Source organism: Malus domestica, chromosome 17 (assembly GCF_042453785.1).
Source record: "Malus domestica chromosome 17, GDT2T_hap1".
Lineage (NCBI taxonomy): Eukaryota > Viridiplantae > Streptophyta > Magnoliopsida > Rosales > Rosaceae > Malus > Malus domestica.
Genome location: NC_091677.1, coordinates 11274416 through 11290405, shown reverse-complemented (window position 1 = coordinate 11290405; position 15990 = coordinate 11274416). Strand labels below are relative to the sequence as shown.

Genomic DNA, 15990 nt, shown 5'->3' with positions numbered 1-15990 from the left:
ATTGCTTTGGATTAGTGGAGCTTGCGTTGGATTTGTTTTATTTATGTCTCTCATTTTTTTTAGCAAACGATATTATTTACATTAAGGATTTAGAAGAGTGGGCTAATCCTCACAATGGGCTAGCAATAATGTGGTTCAAATTCGTCTTTGGCAATAATTTGGAACAAACGATATTATCTATACTAATGGAGCGGAGAGTGGGCATGCCTAACCCATTATGAGACTTAGCCTATTTTCTTACTCTCTTAGTGTAGATATAGTGTTTGTTAAAAAAAAAAAAAAGTTTATATAGAAAAAGAATAATCTGAAATTATTCAGTTGTTTATTAAATTGGAATTGGTCTTAGATAAGCCAAATCCAATCCTACTTTGGCCAATCAAAAGCCCCAAAGAACTTTATGTTTGAGATACAAATAAATCCAAACGGTAACCAATGAAAATTTTATTACAAGACAATTGACTAGTTAATTAATTTGGATCACTCCATTCAAGATTCTTCAAATAAGATTATTTCATAGCCTGAACTAGTGTGAAGATAAGAATAGGAATGAAAGGATGTGAAGAAGTGTCCCTTACCGGAATTTCAACAAATTTTGTATGTGATTCATGGAATCAAAGTAAGTTGGCACACATGTGAAGCCTCACCGCATACGCATTTTGTGTCACTAGATTATTATTCACGTATTGAACTTGAAAATTCTCCACACATAAGGGAACTTAAACGAAGAAATATCCCACATTAAAAATTTACCAAACCATGCATGTACTCATAAATTTTTTTTAATTTTTTTAATTTTAATTTTTTTTTTGAGGGAAAGGAAACTTTTATAAAAAGGCACAAAAGTCAGAGCAAGTACATCAGACCAAAGAGCAAGCTCATAAAAAAAACCTCCGAAAAAACCCTTCCTGGAAAGCCCCATGGGGAACTTTCAGGGAGGGGGTGAGAGGCCGAGCAAGCCAAAAGTGACCACCATACAAGACCTTAGACAAATACAGACTCTGAATTCAAGATTTCAGTAAGCGTTGGTTACTCTATATCTTGCAAATTGATTTTATTGCAAAAACTTAGGGCCAAGTTTGGTATACTATTAAATTTTTATCATTTTTAAAACTCAATTTTTTATAAGACTAAAAAACTTATTTGGTACGAAAATTCAAAATTACTTTTAAATCTTAACAATTAAAGAAATAAGAAAGGGATAGAGAAAATTGAAAGAAAGGGAGATAGAGGAGAGAGAATAGAGAGAGAGAATCTAGAGTGAGAGAGACAGAGAAAACTAAAGGAAAGGATTCGAAGGGATAGAGGAGAGAAAGGAAGAGAGAGAGGAGAGGGGAGAGAGAAAGATTTATAATAGATTGGAAGAGAGGAGAGAAGGAAATGTTCGGGTGAGAGAGAGGAGAGACGAGAGAAAAAAATCATAACACATAAGAAGAGATGATTGGAGGAGAACTAGATAGATATAAGATTAAAAACTTTAAAAGCTGACTTTTTGTGTTTTTCATAAGTAAACTAATTTTTTAAGTTGGTTTTGATTTTACTTTAAAAAAAATAGTCCTATTAAACAAGAATTATTGACTTGAGACTCAAAAATTATATTTGAGATAAACAAAATTTGGATTTAAATAGCATACAAAACAGACTCTTAGATTCCTCACACAAACATATTGAAAAGTGCTCACTATAAATATTAGTAGTGTGCATTCTGCAAACGCTGAGTCTGCAATACAAAAAAACAATAGGCATACAGAAAATAGAGGATGGATACCAGAGAAGTACCTAATAAGCCTCATGCTGTTTGTATTCCAGTTGCAGCAAAGAGCCACATCAAGGTCATGCTTCAATTTGCAAAGCTCCTCCACCACAGGTTTTCATATCACCTTTGTCAACACAGAGTTCAACCACAAGCGCTTTCTTAGATCACTCGGCCCCAACTCCCTTGACGGCTTGCCTAATTTTCAGTTCGAATCCATCCCATTTGGCCTTCCTGATTCAGATGAAAATACCACCCAAGATGTCACTTTGCTTGCTGACTCTGTCCAAAAACAGAATTTCTTGGCTCCCTTTCGTGCCCTCCTCAAAAAACTAACAACGATGCCTTATCCACATCCAACAATCCTAGAGTGGCTTACATAATTTCAGATGGTTTCATGTCCACATTCACAATCACAGCTGCTGAAGAAATTGGAGTCCCTATAGTACTGTTCTACACTATTGCTGCATGCAGCTTCATGGGCTTTATACAACTTCGTGCTTTGGTCGAAAAAGGACTTGCACCACTCAAAGGTTAAATATTTACAACTATTGGACAAACTGATATTTATGATTAGCTCTTTTAATTGCTTAATCATAACTTGTGTATAAATTTTTTTGTGTTGTAGATGAGAGTTGTTTGACAAATGGCTATTTCGACAACATTATAGATTGGATTCCAGGAATGAAGGGTATCCGTTTGAAGGATCTCCCAACCTTCCTTCGAACCACAAATCCTAATGACGTATTTTTCAACTTTGTGATGGAATCAACAGAGAGAGCTCATGAAGCTTCAGCAATTATTCTTCATATTTTTTAGGCCTTGGAGAGAGATTTTTTGGATGCTCTCGCATCTATGCTTCCACTTGTTTATACCATTGGCCCTCTTCAATTACATCTCAACCAGATACCAGAACATCCCTTGAATATTGGATACAGTCTATGGAAAGAAGAAACTCAAATGCCTCGAGTGGCTAAATAGTAAGGCCCCAAATTCAGGTGTGTACGTGAATTTTGGCAGTATAACGGCCATGACACCTGAACATCTAACTGAGTTTGGATGGGGACTAGCAAACAGCAAGCTGCCTTTCTTCTAGGTAATTAGACCCGATTTGGTAATTGGCAGATCAGCGATTTTGCCATCAGAGTTTGTGGCTGAAAGAAAGAACTTTATTTGCAAGTTGGTGCCCACAAGAGCATGTGCTGAACCATCCATCAGTTGGAGGATTTTTAACACACAGCAGTTGGAGTTCAACCATTGAAAGCCTGACTGGAGGAGTGCCTATGCTCTGTTGGCCATTCTTTTGCGACCAGCAAATGGACTGCCGCTATACTTGCAAGGAATGGGGCATTGGCATGGAAATCAATAATGATGTGAAGAGGGATGGAGTAGAGAAGCTTGTTAGAGAGTTAATGGAGGGGGAGAAGGCTAAGAAGATGAAAAATAAGGTCATGTAGTTGAAGAAACTTGCAAAAGAATCTACTAGTCCTCACGGTTATTCATCCAAGAACTTCGACAATTTGGTGAATCGTGTGCTATTAAGGAAAAGCTAGATGTCAGCTTTAACAATATTGTTAAGCTTTTGATGTTTTTTTCATTGTTGGCCATAGCCTCAAATGATAATTATATGGCTAGCAAGATGTGAGGAAGCATGTACTGCATTCCTAGATGTTTTTTGGTTCAATAAACTAGTAATATGTTTGGCCTGCGACCACCATCTTAAATTCTGTCAAATAATATCACGTACTAGCAAGTGGCTGTAACTCAGTTTGTTAAAAGCATTCGTCTTTGCATTTGAAATTCTGTGTATGAATCCCCCTCCCCGTTGTTTAATGTAGATTATCCTGTTGTTTGTTAAAAAAAAAAAAAAAAAAAGGAAAAAAATAATGCCATGTACTATAGTCCACTAGGAATAGTTAATGGTGTTCATGGATTGTCACGCTCTAATTAAAAAAATATAGTCAAGTCATGAATTAAGGTGCGAATCACATCTCAACAATAGAATATGAAATTTACATAATTAAGATGTGACAAAATAAAAAAATAAACGAATAACTCCAGAGCAATTAACAAAAACAAACTAATCGAGTTTGTTCCTTATTCAAACAAACCTTCTTGCATAAACTTAAACAAACCTTAAAGAAACTTCGTCCTAGAAATTTAAAACGTACCGGTGTTAGAAATTAGTTTTGGGTATTTCTTCCGCATTTTGGTTTCTAATTCCCATGTGATGCTGATGAAGACCATTAGAATTCAATGTAGGAGATCACGTATTTCTCATGATATCTCCCTGTAGAGGAATCCAAAGATTTGAAAAGTCTGGGAAGTCATCTCCTAGATTTATAGGTTGTTTTAAAATCGTAGAGAGAATCGAGGAAGTGCTTACATATTAGCTTTACCAGCACAAATTTCTAGTGTTCACAATGTTTTTGTTGTCTCAATGCTTCGAAAATATGAACCATATCCAACACATGCTATCGACTAGCAAGAGTTTTGAGCAGATGAAGGCTAATCCTTTGAAGATAGACCAATCCAGATATTGGATCATAAAGAACAAACCCTTCGTACAGTATCAATCTTGTTGGTCAAAGTTCTTTGGCAACATGGTGATGGAGAAAGTGCTACATGGGAATTATAAACTGACATGCGGAAGAATACCCTTAACTGTTTTCTAACATTGGTACGTTTTAAATTTTGAGAACGAAATTTGTTTAAGTCTTGTTTAAGTTTTGTGCAAGAAAGTTTGTTTGATGTTTAAGTCTTGTTTAAGTTCTTTTTTTTTTTTGTTTTTTTTTTTGGTAAAAGGATAGATTCAAAGAACAGAGAGGCACAAGGCCAAACAACACACAGAGAAACAACCTCCACAACCCCAGAAGATACAGACACAGATAAATAGGATCAAGAAAGACACCACCACAACAGGTACCAGCGTCGCCCTATTACCAGTGCAACCCATCCCCAATTACAAAGGAGGATAGGGAAGACCATCTTTGTTCAAAATGCCAACTAGCGAAGATGGAGGTTGAACAACCCAGCCAAAGCTGCACATCTCCGGTGAAATACTCCTTGCGACAAAATCCGCCGCCATATTTGCCGATCGTGGAATCCACGACCAGGAGCATGAATGAAAACTCCTCCCAACATCCAAGATACGGCTAAGAATTGGGAGAAGGTCCCAATCACAGCTCAAAGGAGGGGAATTGAGGGACTGAATAACCCCTTGAGCGTCTGACTCAATTACCACCTCCTGCACAAGAAAGTTTGTTTGAATAAGGAACGAGAGTTCCATGCTAGAGTTGGTTGCCTTGTGTATTTGGAACGAATGATGTATCATAAAGTAAAAACCAATTCTAGTTTAATTTGTTTGTTGTTAGTTGCTAGCTCTGAAGTTATTCGTTTATTTTTGTGTTACGTTGTCACATCTTAATTATTGAAATGTCATATTGTATTGTTGAGATGTGGTTCACACCTTAATTCAAGAATTGATTATAGTTTTCAAATTGAAGTGTGCAAAAGACATTTTTTGAATCACTGCGTGCTACACGCGACTTACACATTTTAAATGTATTTATATGCATGAATTGCTTCAATATTTGTTTTATGACAAAAAGAAAATCAAATATTTGGACTAAATGAATAATATTAGACCATGCTAGAAGAAATCTCTCATAAACCAATCAAAACAGTTGAATTCATATAACAAAATTGGTCTTTCAATCTCCATCTCCATTTTATTGAATTTACATTAAAAATAGAGAAAATAATATTTAATAAACAACTGATTGATTCACATCATTGCTAGTTCATTGTGAGGCTAAGCCCACTCCCTTCCCCGTAATGTAATTAATACCGTTTATTCAAAAAAAAAAAATCATTTGACAACTAATTAAATCACATTATCATGTGAGTGCAAAAGACATTTTTAAAACCGGCACTACGCGCCTCTTACGATGTTTTGAACGTGTTTAAAAATAGAAAAAAATAATATTTAATAAACAACTGATTGAATCGCATTATTGCTAACTCATTGTGAAGTACTAATTATATTTATATGATGGAAATACCCTTAGATTATTTTGGGCTGTTTTTGAATTTTTTTTGTTTGAGGGTATTTTTGTCCAAATATTTTTTATGAAGCCGTGTCTCCAAAATGGGACTGCTGGCTTTATATATACATATAAAAGAAAACTAATAAAAAAGACTTCAAAAATTTAAATTTTAACAAAAAACCAGGTATTAAGTTTATTTAATGGTTAGGACAAAGTCCAACATCAAACTAACCCAATAAGACTAGCCCAAGAAATGAGTTTCCAGTTTTACCCCTAACGGCAACTCTGTCCCCTTTAATCCTCTCTCCTTTTCTCGATCTCTCCAGACTCCACCTAATCTCTGCTTGTCGATCTCCAGGTCTCAACCTCTCCGCCTAATCTCGATTTCTCTTTTGCACAGAAACAATTCCTCCGCTTTTGTAATCAAATTGATCTCTGTACCTCTCTTTCAATCTCTCCACCTTATCTCTGTTTTCATTTTCAATTCCATTCGAATTCACCATTTTTCGAATCACCATATTAGGAGTCTTTGAGCATGAAGGAATTTAAGGCTATTGGGTTCTGGGCATCCGCAACATGAGCATTCGCAGCATTGGTGGTACTGCTAGGTACAGACACTTCTCCATGACATTTCTTAACAAATTTCTCCAATATTACAGTTTCCCTTAATTTCTTCATACAGTTTTAAGTTCTAATCAATCTTTTTCGACCTTTAACTTTCCCTAATACAATTGTTACTAAGTAAGTTCCATGTCTGCAAATAAAATAAAAAAACACATTTTTTACTTGTTATCTTTATATTTTGAAATTTCTCCAGCAATCCATCATGATCTGCCAAATATATTAGTTATTAGACATGTATATATGCAGGTGTACCCCTTTGTGTTTGTATGCATAATTTTTTTTTAAATTATTTATATTGCTATGTGGAAATTGCATATTTTTTGTTATTGCTCCGTTGAATACGAAGTCAGTGCTTGGAAACGAAAACGCCAAAGCAAATTAAAGAAGAAACTTAAACAAGATTAATGATTAACAGCTCAATGGAGCATTTTAGGTACTTCATAGTAAAACCTATGTAGGAAATGTGGATAAATCGCCCCGAATTATGGAGGACCCGGAGTTCTCTGCAATTGTCTGGCTTAAAGAGAATTTCATGAATTTGAATATCAAAATAAAAGTTGTTTTTCTAGGAATGATGATTTATGGTTTTTAGTTTGGTATTAGCATTTGTTGTTTGGACACAGGTACTGTTTTTGTGTGTTAGGTAGTGTATAATAACTTCAAGAATGATAAAAATGGCTACTGGAAGTGGTTTGCTGGGAACCTGGCATCAGGCGGTGCTGCTAGTGCTTCATCTCTTCTTTTTGTATATTCTCTGGACTATGCAAGAACACGTTTGGCAAGTGATTTCAAGGCTGCCAAGAAGAGTGGTTGAAAGGCAGTTTAATGGTTTAGTTATGTTGAAATTATCGTGTATCGTGGACTTTACTTTGGAATGTACGATTCTCTAAAACCTGTGGTTTTAACTGGTGGCCTGCATGATAGCTTCTTCGCTAGCTTCTTGTTTTCTTGTTGGGATGGGGAATTACGATTGGTGCTAGATTAGCTTCTTACCCCATTGACACAGTGCGCCACGGATGATGATGACCTAAGGAGCAGCAGTTAAATATGGTAGCTCTTTGGATGCATTTAAGCAAATTATAAAAAACGAGGGTGCTAAGTCGCTGTTTAAGGGTGCTAGAGCAAACATATTAGGTGCTGTTGCAAATGCCAGTGTGCTTGCTAGCTATGACAAGTTGCAAGTCATATATACTTCTTGGCAAGAAGTATGGGTCTGGCGGCAGTGGTTAATGATGCTATGTTGATAAAATCATTAGTTATTGTGTAAGCACCAACTCTAGTTGAAGAATTTGGATAAAGGAAGTGCTTTTAGGTTTCCAAATGTTTGTATGGATTTGTTATTAGAAAGTCATAGTTACAGGGATGAAGAATTTTGAGTTTTGTGTGCTTGTTATCTGATTGAGCTCTGAATGGAAGTGCTTTTACGTTTTTAAACGTTCCTTTGCTAAGAAAAAAAAAACTATTAAGTGTGACGGATATCACTGTAGTCATTATCGGAACGTAGATTTCTAAAGGAAAAACTAGAAGACTTTGATCTATTGAGAAACGACCAATACTTTGATAAGTACTAATTTTCTTTTGTAAAATTTGATTTGCCCACTATTTGATAAGTACTAATTTTCTTAATACAATCTAATTAACATTTCAGGTTGTTCTGATTGTAATTAATTATGTTAATTTTGGAGTTTTCATGTGTTAATTACAATCAAATTGGGGTTCACAAAATAAATCATGTTAATTTGATTGTAATTAATTATGTTAATTTAAGGGTTTACAAAATAAACACTATTTTTGGAATTACAGCAAAATAAACCACAATATTTATGAAACTGAATCAAAATAACCCACATTATTTTTGGAACTATAGCAAAATTACCCACACTATTTATAAAACTGAATCGAAATAACCCACACTATTTATGAAACTAAACCAAAAGAACCCACACTATTTCTGCAACTATAACAAAATAACCCACACTATTTATCAAACTAAACCAAAATAAATAACTCACACTATTTCTGGAACTATAACAAAATAACCTACACTATTTATGAAACTGAACCAAAATAATTTACATTATTTATGAAACTAAACCAAATAATCCACAATATTTCTCAAACTGAACCAAAATTGCCCACATTACTTATGAAACTATAGCATGATAACCCGCACTATTTATGAAACTTAACTAAAATAACTCACACTATTTTTGGAACTATAGCAAGATTACCCATACTATTTATGAAACTAAACCGAAATAACTCACACTATTTCTGGAACTATAGCAAAATTACCCACACAATTTATGAAACTGAACCGAAATAACACACACTATTTCTGGAACTAAAACATAATAACCCACACTATTTATGAAACTAAACGAAAATAACTCACACTATTTCTGGAACTATAACAAAATAACCCACACTATTTATGAAACTGAACCAAAATAACCCACACTATTTCTAAAACTATAGCAAGATAACCCACACTATTTATGAAACTATAGCAAGATAACTCACATTATTTATGAAACTGAACCAAAATAACCTACACTATTTCTAAAACCATAGCAAGATAACCCACACTATTTATGAAACTATAGCAAGATAACCCACACTATTTATGAAACTAAACCAAAATAACCCACACTATTTATGAAACTAAACCAAAATAACTCACACTATTTATGAAACTATAACAAGATAACTCACACTATTTATGAAACTAAACCAAAATAACTCACGCTATTCCTGGAATTATAGCAAAATAACCCACACTATTTATGAAACTAAACCAAAATAACCCACACTATTTCTGAAACTATAGCAAAACAACCCACATTATTTATGAAACTGAATCAAAATAACTCACACTATTTCTGAAATTATAACAAAGTAACCTCCACTATTTATGAAACTGAACAAAAATAACTCACATTATTTCTGAAACTATAGGAAAATAACACATACTATTTATAAAACTGAACAAAAATAACTCACACTTTTTTTTTTTAATTTTATATAATACAATCAATTCCAAAACAAACTTTGAATTGAGAAAGTTATTGAACTAGGTATAAGAGTGATCATAAAAAATGACCAACAGCGGTGAAACCTCTGCAACCATATTCACTTCTTGAGGAATTTGGTGAAGAAGATGCCAAATGTCTTGTATGATTGAAGCAAATCTCTAAGGAATTTGAACATGTTTCTTTATGGCCTGAATAATGATCTTGTAATCTCCTTCGATATTAAAATTGAAAAATGCATACAGCAACTGCATGACAGAAGAATAATTTAATCAACTAAAAGGAAATCACCTAGCAATAAATAGTGTGACCGTTTAAATTTCTAATTAGGAAACCCCAAGCAGCCTCACCATTAAAATTAGTTTTGACACTAACATCAAAGTCAACAAACAATAAAGATTTTTTCCAGCAAACGGAAAATAACATTAATGACTTTCTAAAATAATAAAGGAGAAACATTGTTCCATATTGAACAATCCGAAAAATGAAATCAGTTTGATTTTACTTCCTTTTTTTCTTCACCCACGTTGGGTTTTACTTACCTTTCAGGAGGAAGGGTGAGACGACAAGAAAAAAACAAGAAAGAAAAAAGAAAAGAAAAAACCAGAAGAGAGACGGCAAAAAAAAAAAAACCTAACTGAAAGAGAAGGAATTGGCTAACAGAATGGCATACTTGTAAATAAAGGGAAGTTTATTTCTAACAGAAAGGGCTGATAGATCGGGATTTCTATTAGGGGCAAGGGTGGAAAAATAATTTATTTCGTTTTGGGCTTTTAATTCAGCCCATGTGTGTTAAATGTTTATGGGCCTAATATAAATTAGTTTTGTCCTTATGATTAAATGTGAAGCTTTTTTGATTAAATAATAGTATATGATGGTTTTTGGTTAAATAAAACTTAGCCCAATCATTTTTCATTAAAGCTCCCTAAATATAAAGATGTACCCGTTGACCATATATATATATATCAACTATTATTCATGGCTAGCAGGAGGGGAATTGGATCCTCTCCTGAGCAGGAGATCAAGATCCTCCTGACCCACTAACATGGACTGTTAGATTTTGATCCAACGGTTACAATTATTATAACTTTTAGAAAGACTCCATGTTTGTAGTCGTTGGATCAAAATTCAATCGTCCGTGTTAGTGGGTTAGGAGAATCCTGATCTCCTGCTTAGGAGAGGATCCAATTCCATCAGGAGGGAGTGTGGCCTGGAAATTTTCTGTTATGTGGGCCAAACTAAACTAATTAATAAATGACCATAAGGTGTTTTCTTCGAATATCATCTATTTGTTTCACATTTTTTATGGACGGAACCGTGACACGATTTTGAAAGAATCCCAGTTCAACTTTGCTTCGTCTCCTACAGCTACGCTCCTCTTTTTTGACCTATAAAATTCTAAACAAATCAAAACACAATTGACACCTTATTCAGGTTAGATTACGTATTTTTCTTAATTCAAACAAGATCATTTGAAAAGTATATCACAAGCACTATAAATAGTCGAAATTTGTGCAAGCACTGCAAAGCAAACAGATAGGCAAACACAAAATCTAAGATGGTTTCTATAGGAGAAGCTAATCAGCCTCATGCTGTTTGTATTCCGGTTCCGGCACAAGGTCATATAAAGGCAATGCTTCAATTATCAAAACTTCTCCACCATAAAGGTTTTCGTATAACCTATGTCAACACCGAGTTCAATCACAGGCGCTTTCTTAAATCTCTAGCACCCGACTCCCTTGACGGCTTGCCTGATGATTTTCAGTTTGAAACTATCCCAGATGGCCTTCCGGATAGAGATGACGATTCCACCCAAGACTTCAATTTGCTTGCTGATTCTGTCAAAAACAATTTCTTGGCACCTTTTCTTGACCTCATAAAGAAACTCAACCGTAGTACCCCTCCAGTTACTCTCATTGTTTCAGATGGTTTCATGCATTTCACAACCACTGCAGCTCAACAACTTGGCATTCCCATTACACTCTTCTTTACTTTTTCAGCAAGCAGCTCTATGGGCTATATGAAATATCCTGCTTTGGTGGAAAGAGGACTTGCACCACTCAAAGGTAAAGAATTAGCAGTGTATAATTTCGTTATTATTTGATATTTCTTTTTTAATCAATATACCACCGCGAGTGACCAATTGATATAAAGTTCATGGGCGATAGTTGTGGCATTGGTAAATAAAAAAATTCTCAAGAGAGTTGCTCTTTAATTTCGTAAACATGCCTATGAATTTATTTTTAATTTTATTAATTAAGTATTGCTTGGGTGTTTGTAGATGAGAGCAGTTTCACGAACGGCTTTTTAGACCAGATAATAGATTGGATTCCAGGAATGAAACATATCCGTTTAAGGGATCTCCCCAACAACTTTGTGACAACAAATCCCAATGACAAAATTTTTAACAACATCCTTGAAGTAATGAGTAGAGTTCATGAAGCTTCAGCAATTATTGTACATACCTTTGATGCACTGGAGCAAGATGTTTTGGATGCCCTCTCAAGTATGTATCCACCTGTTTACGCCATTGGCCCTCTCCCGTTACTTCTCAATCAGATGCCACAACATCCTTTGAAGTCCTTGGGATACAGTCTGTGGAGAGAAGAAGCTGAGTGTCTCTCCTGGCTGGACGATAAGAAGCCAAACTCAGTTGTTTATGTGAATTTCGGCAGCATAACGGTCATGACACCGGAACAACTTGTGGAGTTTGGTTGGGGACTTGCAAAGAGCAAGCTTACTTTCTTCTGGGTAATTAGGCCTGACTTGGTAATTGGTAAATCAGCAATTTTTCCATCTGAGTTTGTGGATGAAACTAAAGGAAGAAGTCTAATAGCGAGTTGGTGCCCTCAAGAGCAAGTCCTTAACCACCCATCAGTTGGAGGATTTTTGACACACAGCGGTTGGAATTCGACAATGGAAAGTGTGTCTGCAGGAGTGCCCATGTTGTGTTGGCCTTTCTTTGCTGATCAGCAAACAAATTGTCACTGTACTTGCAAAGAATGGGGCATTGGTACGGAGATTGATAAAAATGTGAAGCGAGATGAAGTGGAGAAGCTTGTTAGAGAGCTGATGCAAGGAGAGAAGGGCAAGAGAATGAAGCATGAGGCCATGGAGTGGAAGAAATTGGCAGAGGAAGCCACTGGTCCACACGGTTCTTCATCTGCAAACTTAGAAAAATTAGTGAATCAATTTCAATTGTAGGTAAAGTCTAGATGTTCTGCACAACAACAACCAAAGAAACATGCATTGCATTCCTAGATGTTACTGGTTCGATGAATCGGCACCATGTTTAGCCTGCCACCATCTTCAATTTTGTCTAGATATTAATTTCGGGTTGAAAACTCCGCCTATGTAAGTTTATCTTACATTGCCGGTCCCAAGCCCGGATAAAGGAGGAGGGGGAGGGCGTCAGATAGTCGACAGCCGGCACTCTATAATTACGTCGAATCCTTATGAAAATGAATCAAGAACGAAATCGCGCTAAAGCTAGGGCATCATCCGTAAGTGGCGCGCTGTGTGGCCCGAGCACAGTGATAAGTGAGCAAGGGTCACTGTATCTCCATCGGCACCCGGATGCAGTGTTAAATGAGCAAAGGGACCATAGAAACTTCTTTTCGAACGACTCCACTCAAAGTTGTTTGGGAGCATATGCTCCTATCAACTTTACACGGGACACACAAAAGAAGTACTTTGATCCTATTAGACAGGGGAGGGTGAAGAAGCTAGGACAGAAGGGTAGAGTTCAAGAGAGCAAAATGCGTTTAGGAACGTGGAATATAGGAACCTTAACGGGAAAATCTATGGAAGTAGTGGAAGTTATGGTGAGGAGAAGGATAAATATTATGTGCCTACAAGAAACTAAGTGGGTTGATCGTAAGGCAAAGGATCTAGAAAACTCAGGGTTTAAACTTTGGTATTCGGGCACAAATAGAACGAGAAACGGTGTTGGCATCATCGTGGACAAGACCTTGACACAAGATGTTGTAGATGTCAAGAGGGTAGGAGATAGAATCATGGCAATCAAGATTGTAATAGGACAAGAATTTATCAATGTGATTAGTACGTACGCACCTCAAGTAGGGTTGGATACGAGTTCGAAGGAGAAATTTTGGGAAGACCTTGGAGACTTGGTGCAAGGAATTGCTCAGACGGAGAAGATATTTATAGGAGGAGATTTAAATGGACACGTGGGCAGGGAGACAGGCAACTATGGAGGTTTTCATGGTGGCCATGGTTTTGGGGAGAGAAACGAGGATGGGGAAGCTATCTTGGATTTTGCAATGGCATATGATCTCTTCTTAGCCAACACCTTCTTTAAGAAGAGAGAAGAACATGTGCTCACCTACAAGAGTGGGTCGTCAAAAACACAAATAGATTTTCTTCTAATGAGGAATAGGGATCGTATAACTTGTAAGGATTGCAAAGTTATACCAGGAGAGAGCGTGGCTAATCAACATCGCTTGTTGGTGATGGATGTACATATCAAAAGAGTGAGAAAAAAGAACAAGACTTGGAAATGCCCAAGGACTAGATGGTGGAATCTAAAAGAAGAAAAACAAGCCATTTTCAAAGAGAAAGTAATCACCCAGTGTGTGTGGGATAGAGAGGGGGAAGCTAGCCAAATGTGGGATTCCATGGCTAGTTGTATCCGAAAAGTAGCAAAAGAGGTATTAGGAGAGTCCAAGGGCTTTGCCCCACACCAAAAGGAATCTTGGTGGTGGAATGAGGAGGTACAAACAAAGGTGAAGGCTAAGAAGGAATGTTGTAAAACCTTATACAAGGATAGGACCGATGAAAATGGTGAAAGGTATAGAAAAGCGAAGCAAGAGGCGAAGAAAGCTGTGAGAGAAGCTAAGTTAGCGGCTTATGACGATATGTATAAGCGACTAGATACCAAAGAAGGAGAGTTGGATATCTATAAACTAGCTAGAGCAAGGGAAAAGAAGACAAGGGACCTAAACCAAGTGAGGTGCATCAAGGATGAGGATGGAAGGGTTCTTGCTACAGAGAACGCGGTTAAAGACAGATGGAGAGGTTATTTTCATAATCTTTTCAATGAAGGACATGAAAGGAGTGCTTCTTTAGGGGAGTTGAGTAACTCAGAAGAGTGTAGAAACTACTCTTTTTATCGTCGAATCCGGAAGGAAGAAGTGGTTGTAGCTTTGAAGAAGATGAAGCATAGAAAAGCCATAGGCCCAGACGATATACCAATCGAAGTGTGGAAAGTTTTGGGAGAGACAGGTATAACATGGCTCACTGACCTTTTCAATAGGATTTTGAAAACGAAGTATTAACTACATTGTAAAGATGAAGGGTTTGTACAGAGAAAGAGGAAGAAGGCAGAGAGAAACAAGAGAGATTCTAGAGAGAGAGAGAGTGTTTAGAGAGAATAGGAATTGTATTGATTGAATGAATATTTACAACTATGAGACAACAGTTTATATAGCCACATTCTCAACTGTCTAACTAACTACATTCTCAACTGTCTAACTAACTATTGTTAATCTAGAATGATATATTCAACATCCCCCCTCAATCTCAACTGGGATCCCCAGGTTGAGATTGAATGAATTAATCCTTCTTGTCAATGTACTCCTAGCCCTGCTCCCATCATCAATTAATCCTCCATGGCTGCAAGCATTGAAAAATTACTCAAGAGCAGTGTTATTTCATACTCATCAATCAACTTCCCAAAGAATTTCAGCCCCTCAAACTGATTCACCGTTGTAGCTACCAATACTCTTTCAACCAACTGGTTCAAGTTTACATCTGTCAGGTCATATCCAACTGTGGCAGCAGATAGTTCCACAACAGCCGTGGCAGCAGCAAGGATATATCCCAAAACTTGTCCAATCTCCACTTCTATGGTGAAATCACATCCATCTAGTCTTCAACAGAATCAACAATCTCCCATTCATCAGTCAACACAATCTATGCTTCAGCAGCATCCACAGTCATCAAACAACAAGCTTTACAGTCACAGAAATCAAGAAACACAACCCTCTTCGGCAATCGGCCTTTAATGAAGAAAGGGAACAAGAACTGCACTCCGGCAATCGGCCTTAATGGAGTTGCACACAATAACGACAAACAAAAACTATTCAAGAACGTTACTCCGGCTATCGGCCTTTAAGGAGTAACACACAATATCTAAAACATAATTTTTCACTCCGGCTATCGGCCTTGTGGAGGAAACAAACAACTTACACACACTTCTGGCTATCGGCCTTTCTGAAGTGGGTCATAAAAGGGAAATGGCTATCGGCCTCTCTATCCCAACAAACACCTCATTTATCTACAATTTTCATGATTTCAACACTTATGGCTATCGGCCTCTAATCAATTATGCAATTTGAAACAAAGAACTTTGACTGCGACCCTTGAATCTGTACCCCAACTAGAGAAGATATGAATGAAGATATTCACCGCTGTTTTGATCAGAATAATTGCTGACAGACTGACCAAGTAACAGGGGTTCAGAACCATATGTTGGGTAATATATAGCCAGTACTTGCATCCTCTACACGGGCAA

The 15990-nt window shown here is 36.5% G+C and overlaps 1 protein-coding gene, 1 long non-coding RNA gene and 1 pseudogene across 2 annotated transcripts; all 3 read left to right on the top strand.

The window, feature by feature from the left end:
• The first annotated feature begins 1699 nt into the window (after positions 1–1699).
• LOC103405265 (7-deoxyloganetin glucosyltransferase-like) lies at positions 1700–3430 on the top strand (annotated as a pseudogene).
• A 2707-nt stretch (positions 3431–6137) lies between these two features.
• LOC114822407 (uncharacterized) lies at positions 6138–7857 on the top strand. Its single transcript, XR_003770487.2, has 2 exons — positions 6138–6407; positions 7047–7857. It is a non-coding gene; the product is annotated as an uncharacterized lncRNA (long non-coding RNA).
• Positions 7858–10869: 3012 nt separating this feature from the next.
• Positions 10870–12717, top strand: LOC103405264 (7-deoxyloganetin glucosyltransferase-like). The gene is made up of 2 exons (XM_008344240.4): positions 10870–11521; positions 11737–12717. Exons 1-2 carry the CDS (start codon positions 11014–11016, stop codon positions 12657–12659), a joined length of 1431 nt encoding a protein of 476 aa, XP_008342462.2. The 5' UTR covers positions 10870–11013; the 3' UTR covers positions 12660–12717.
• The last annotated feature ends 3273 nt before the right edge of the window (positions 12718–15990 follow it).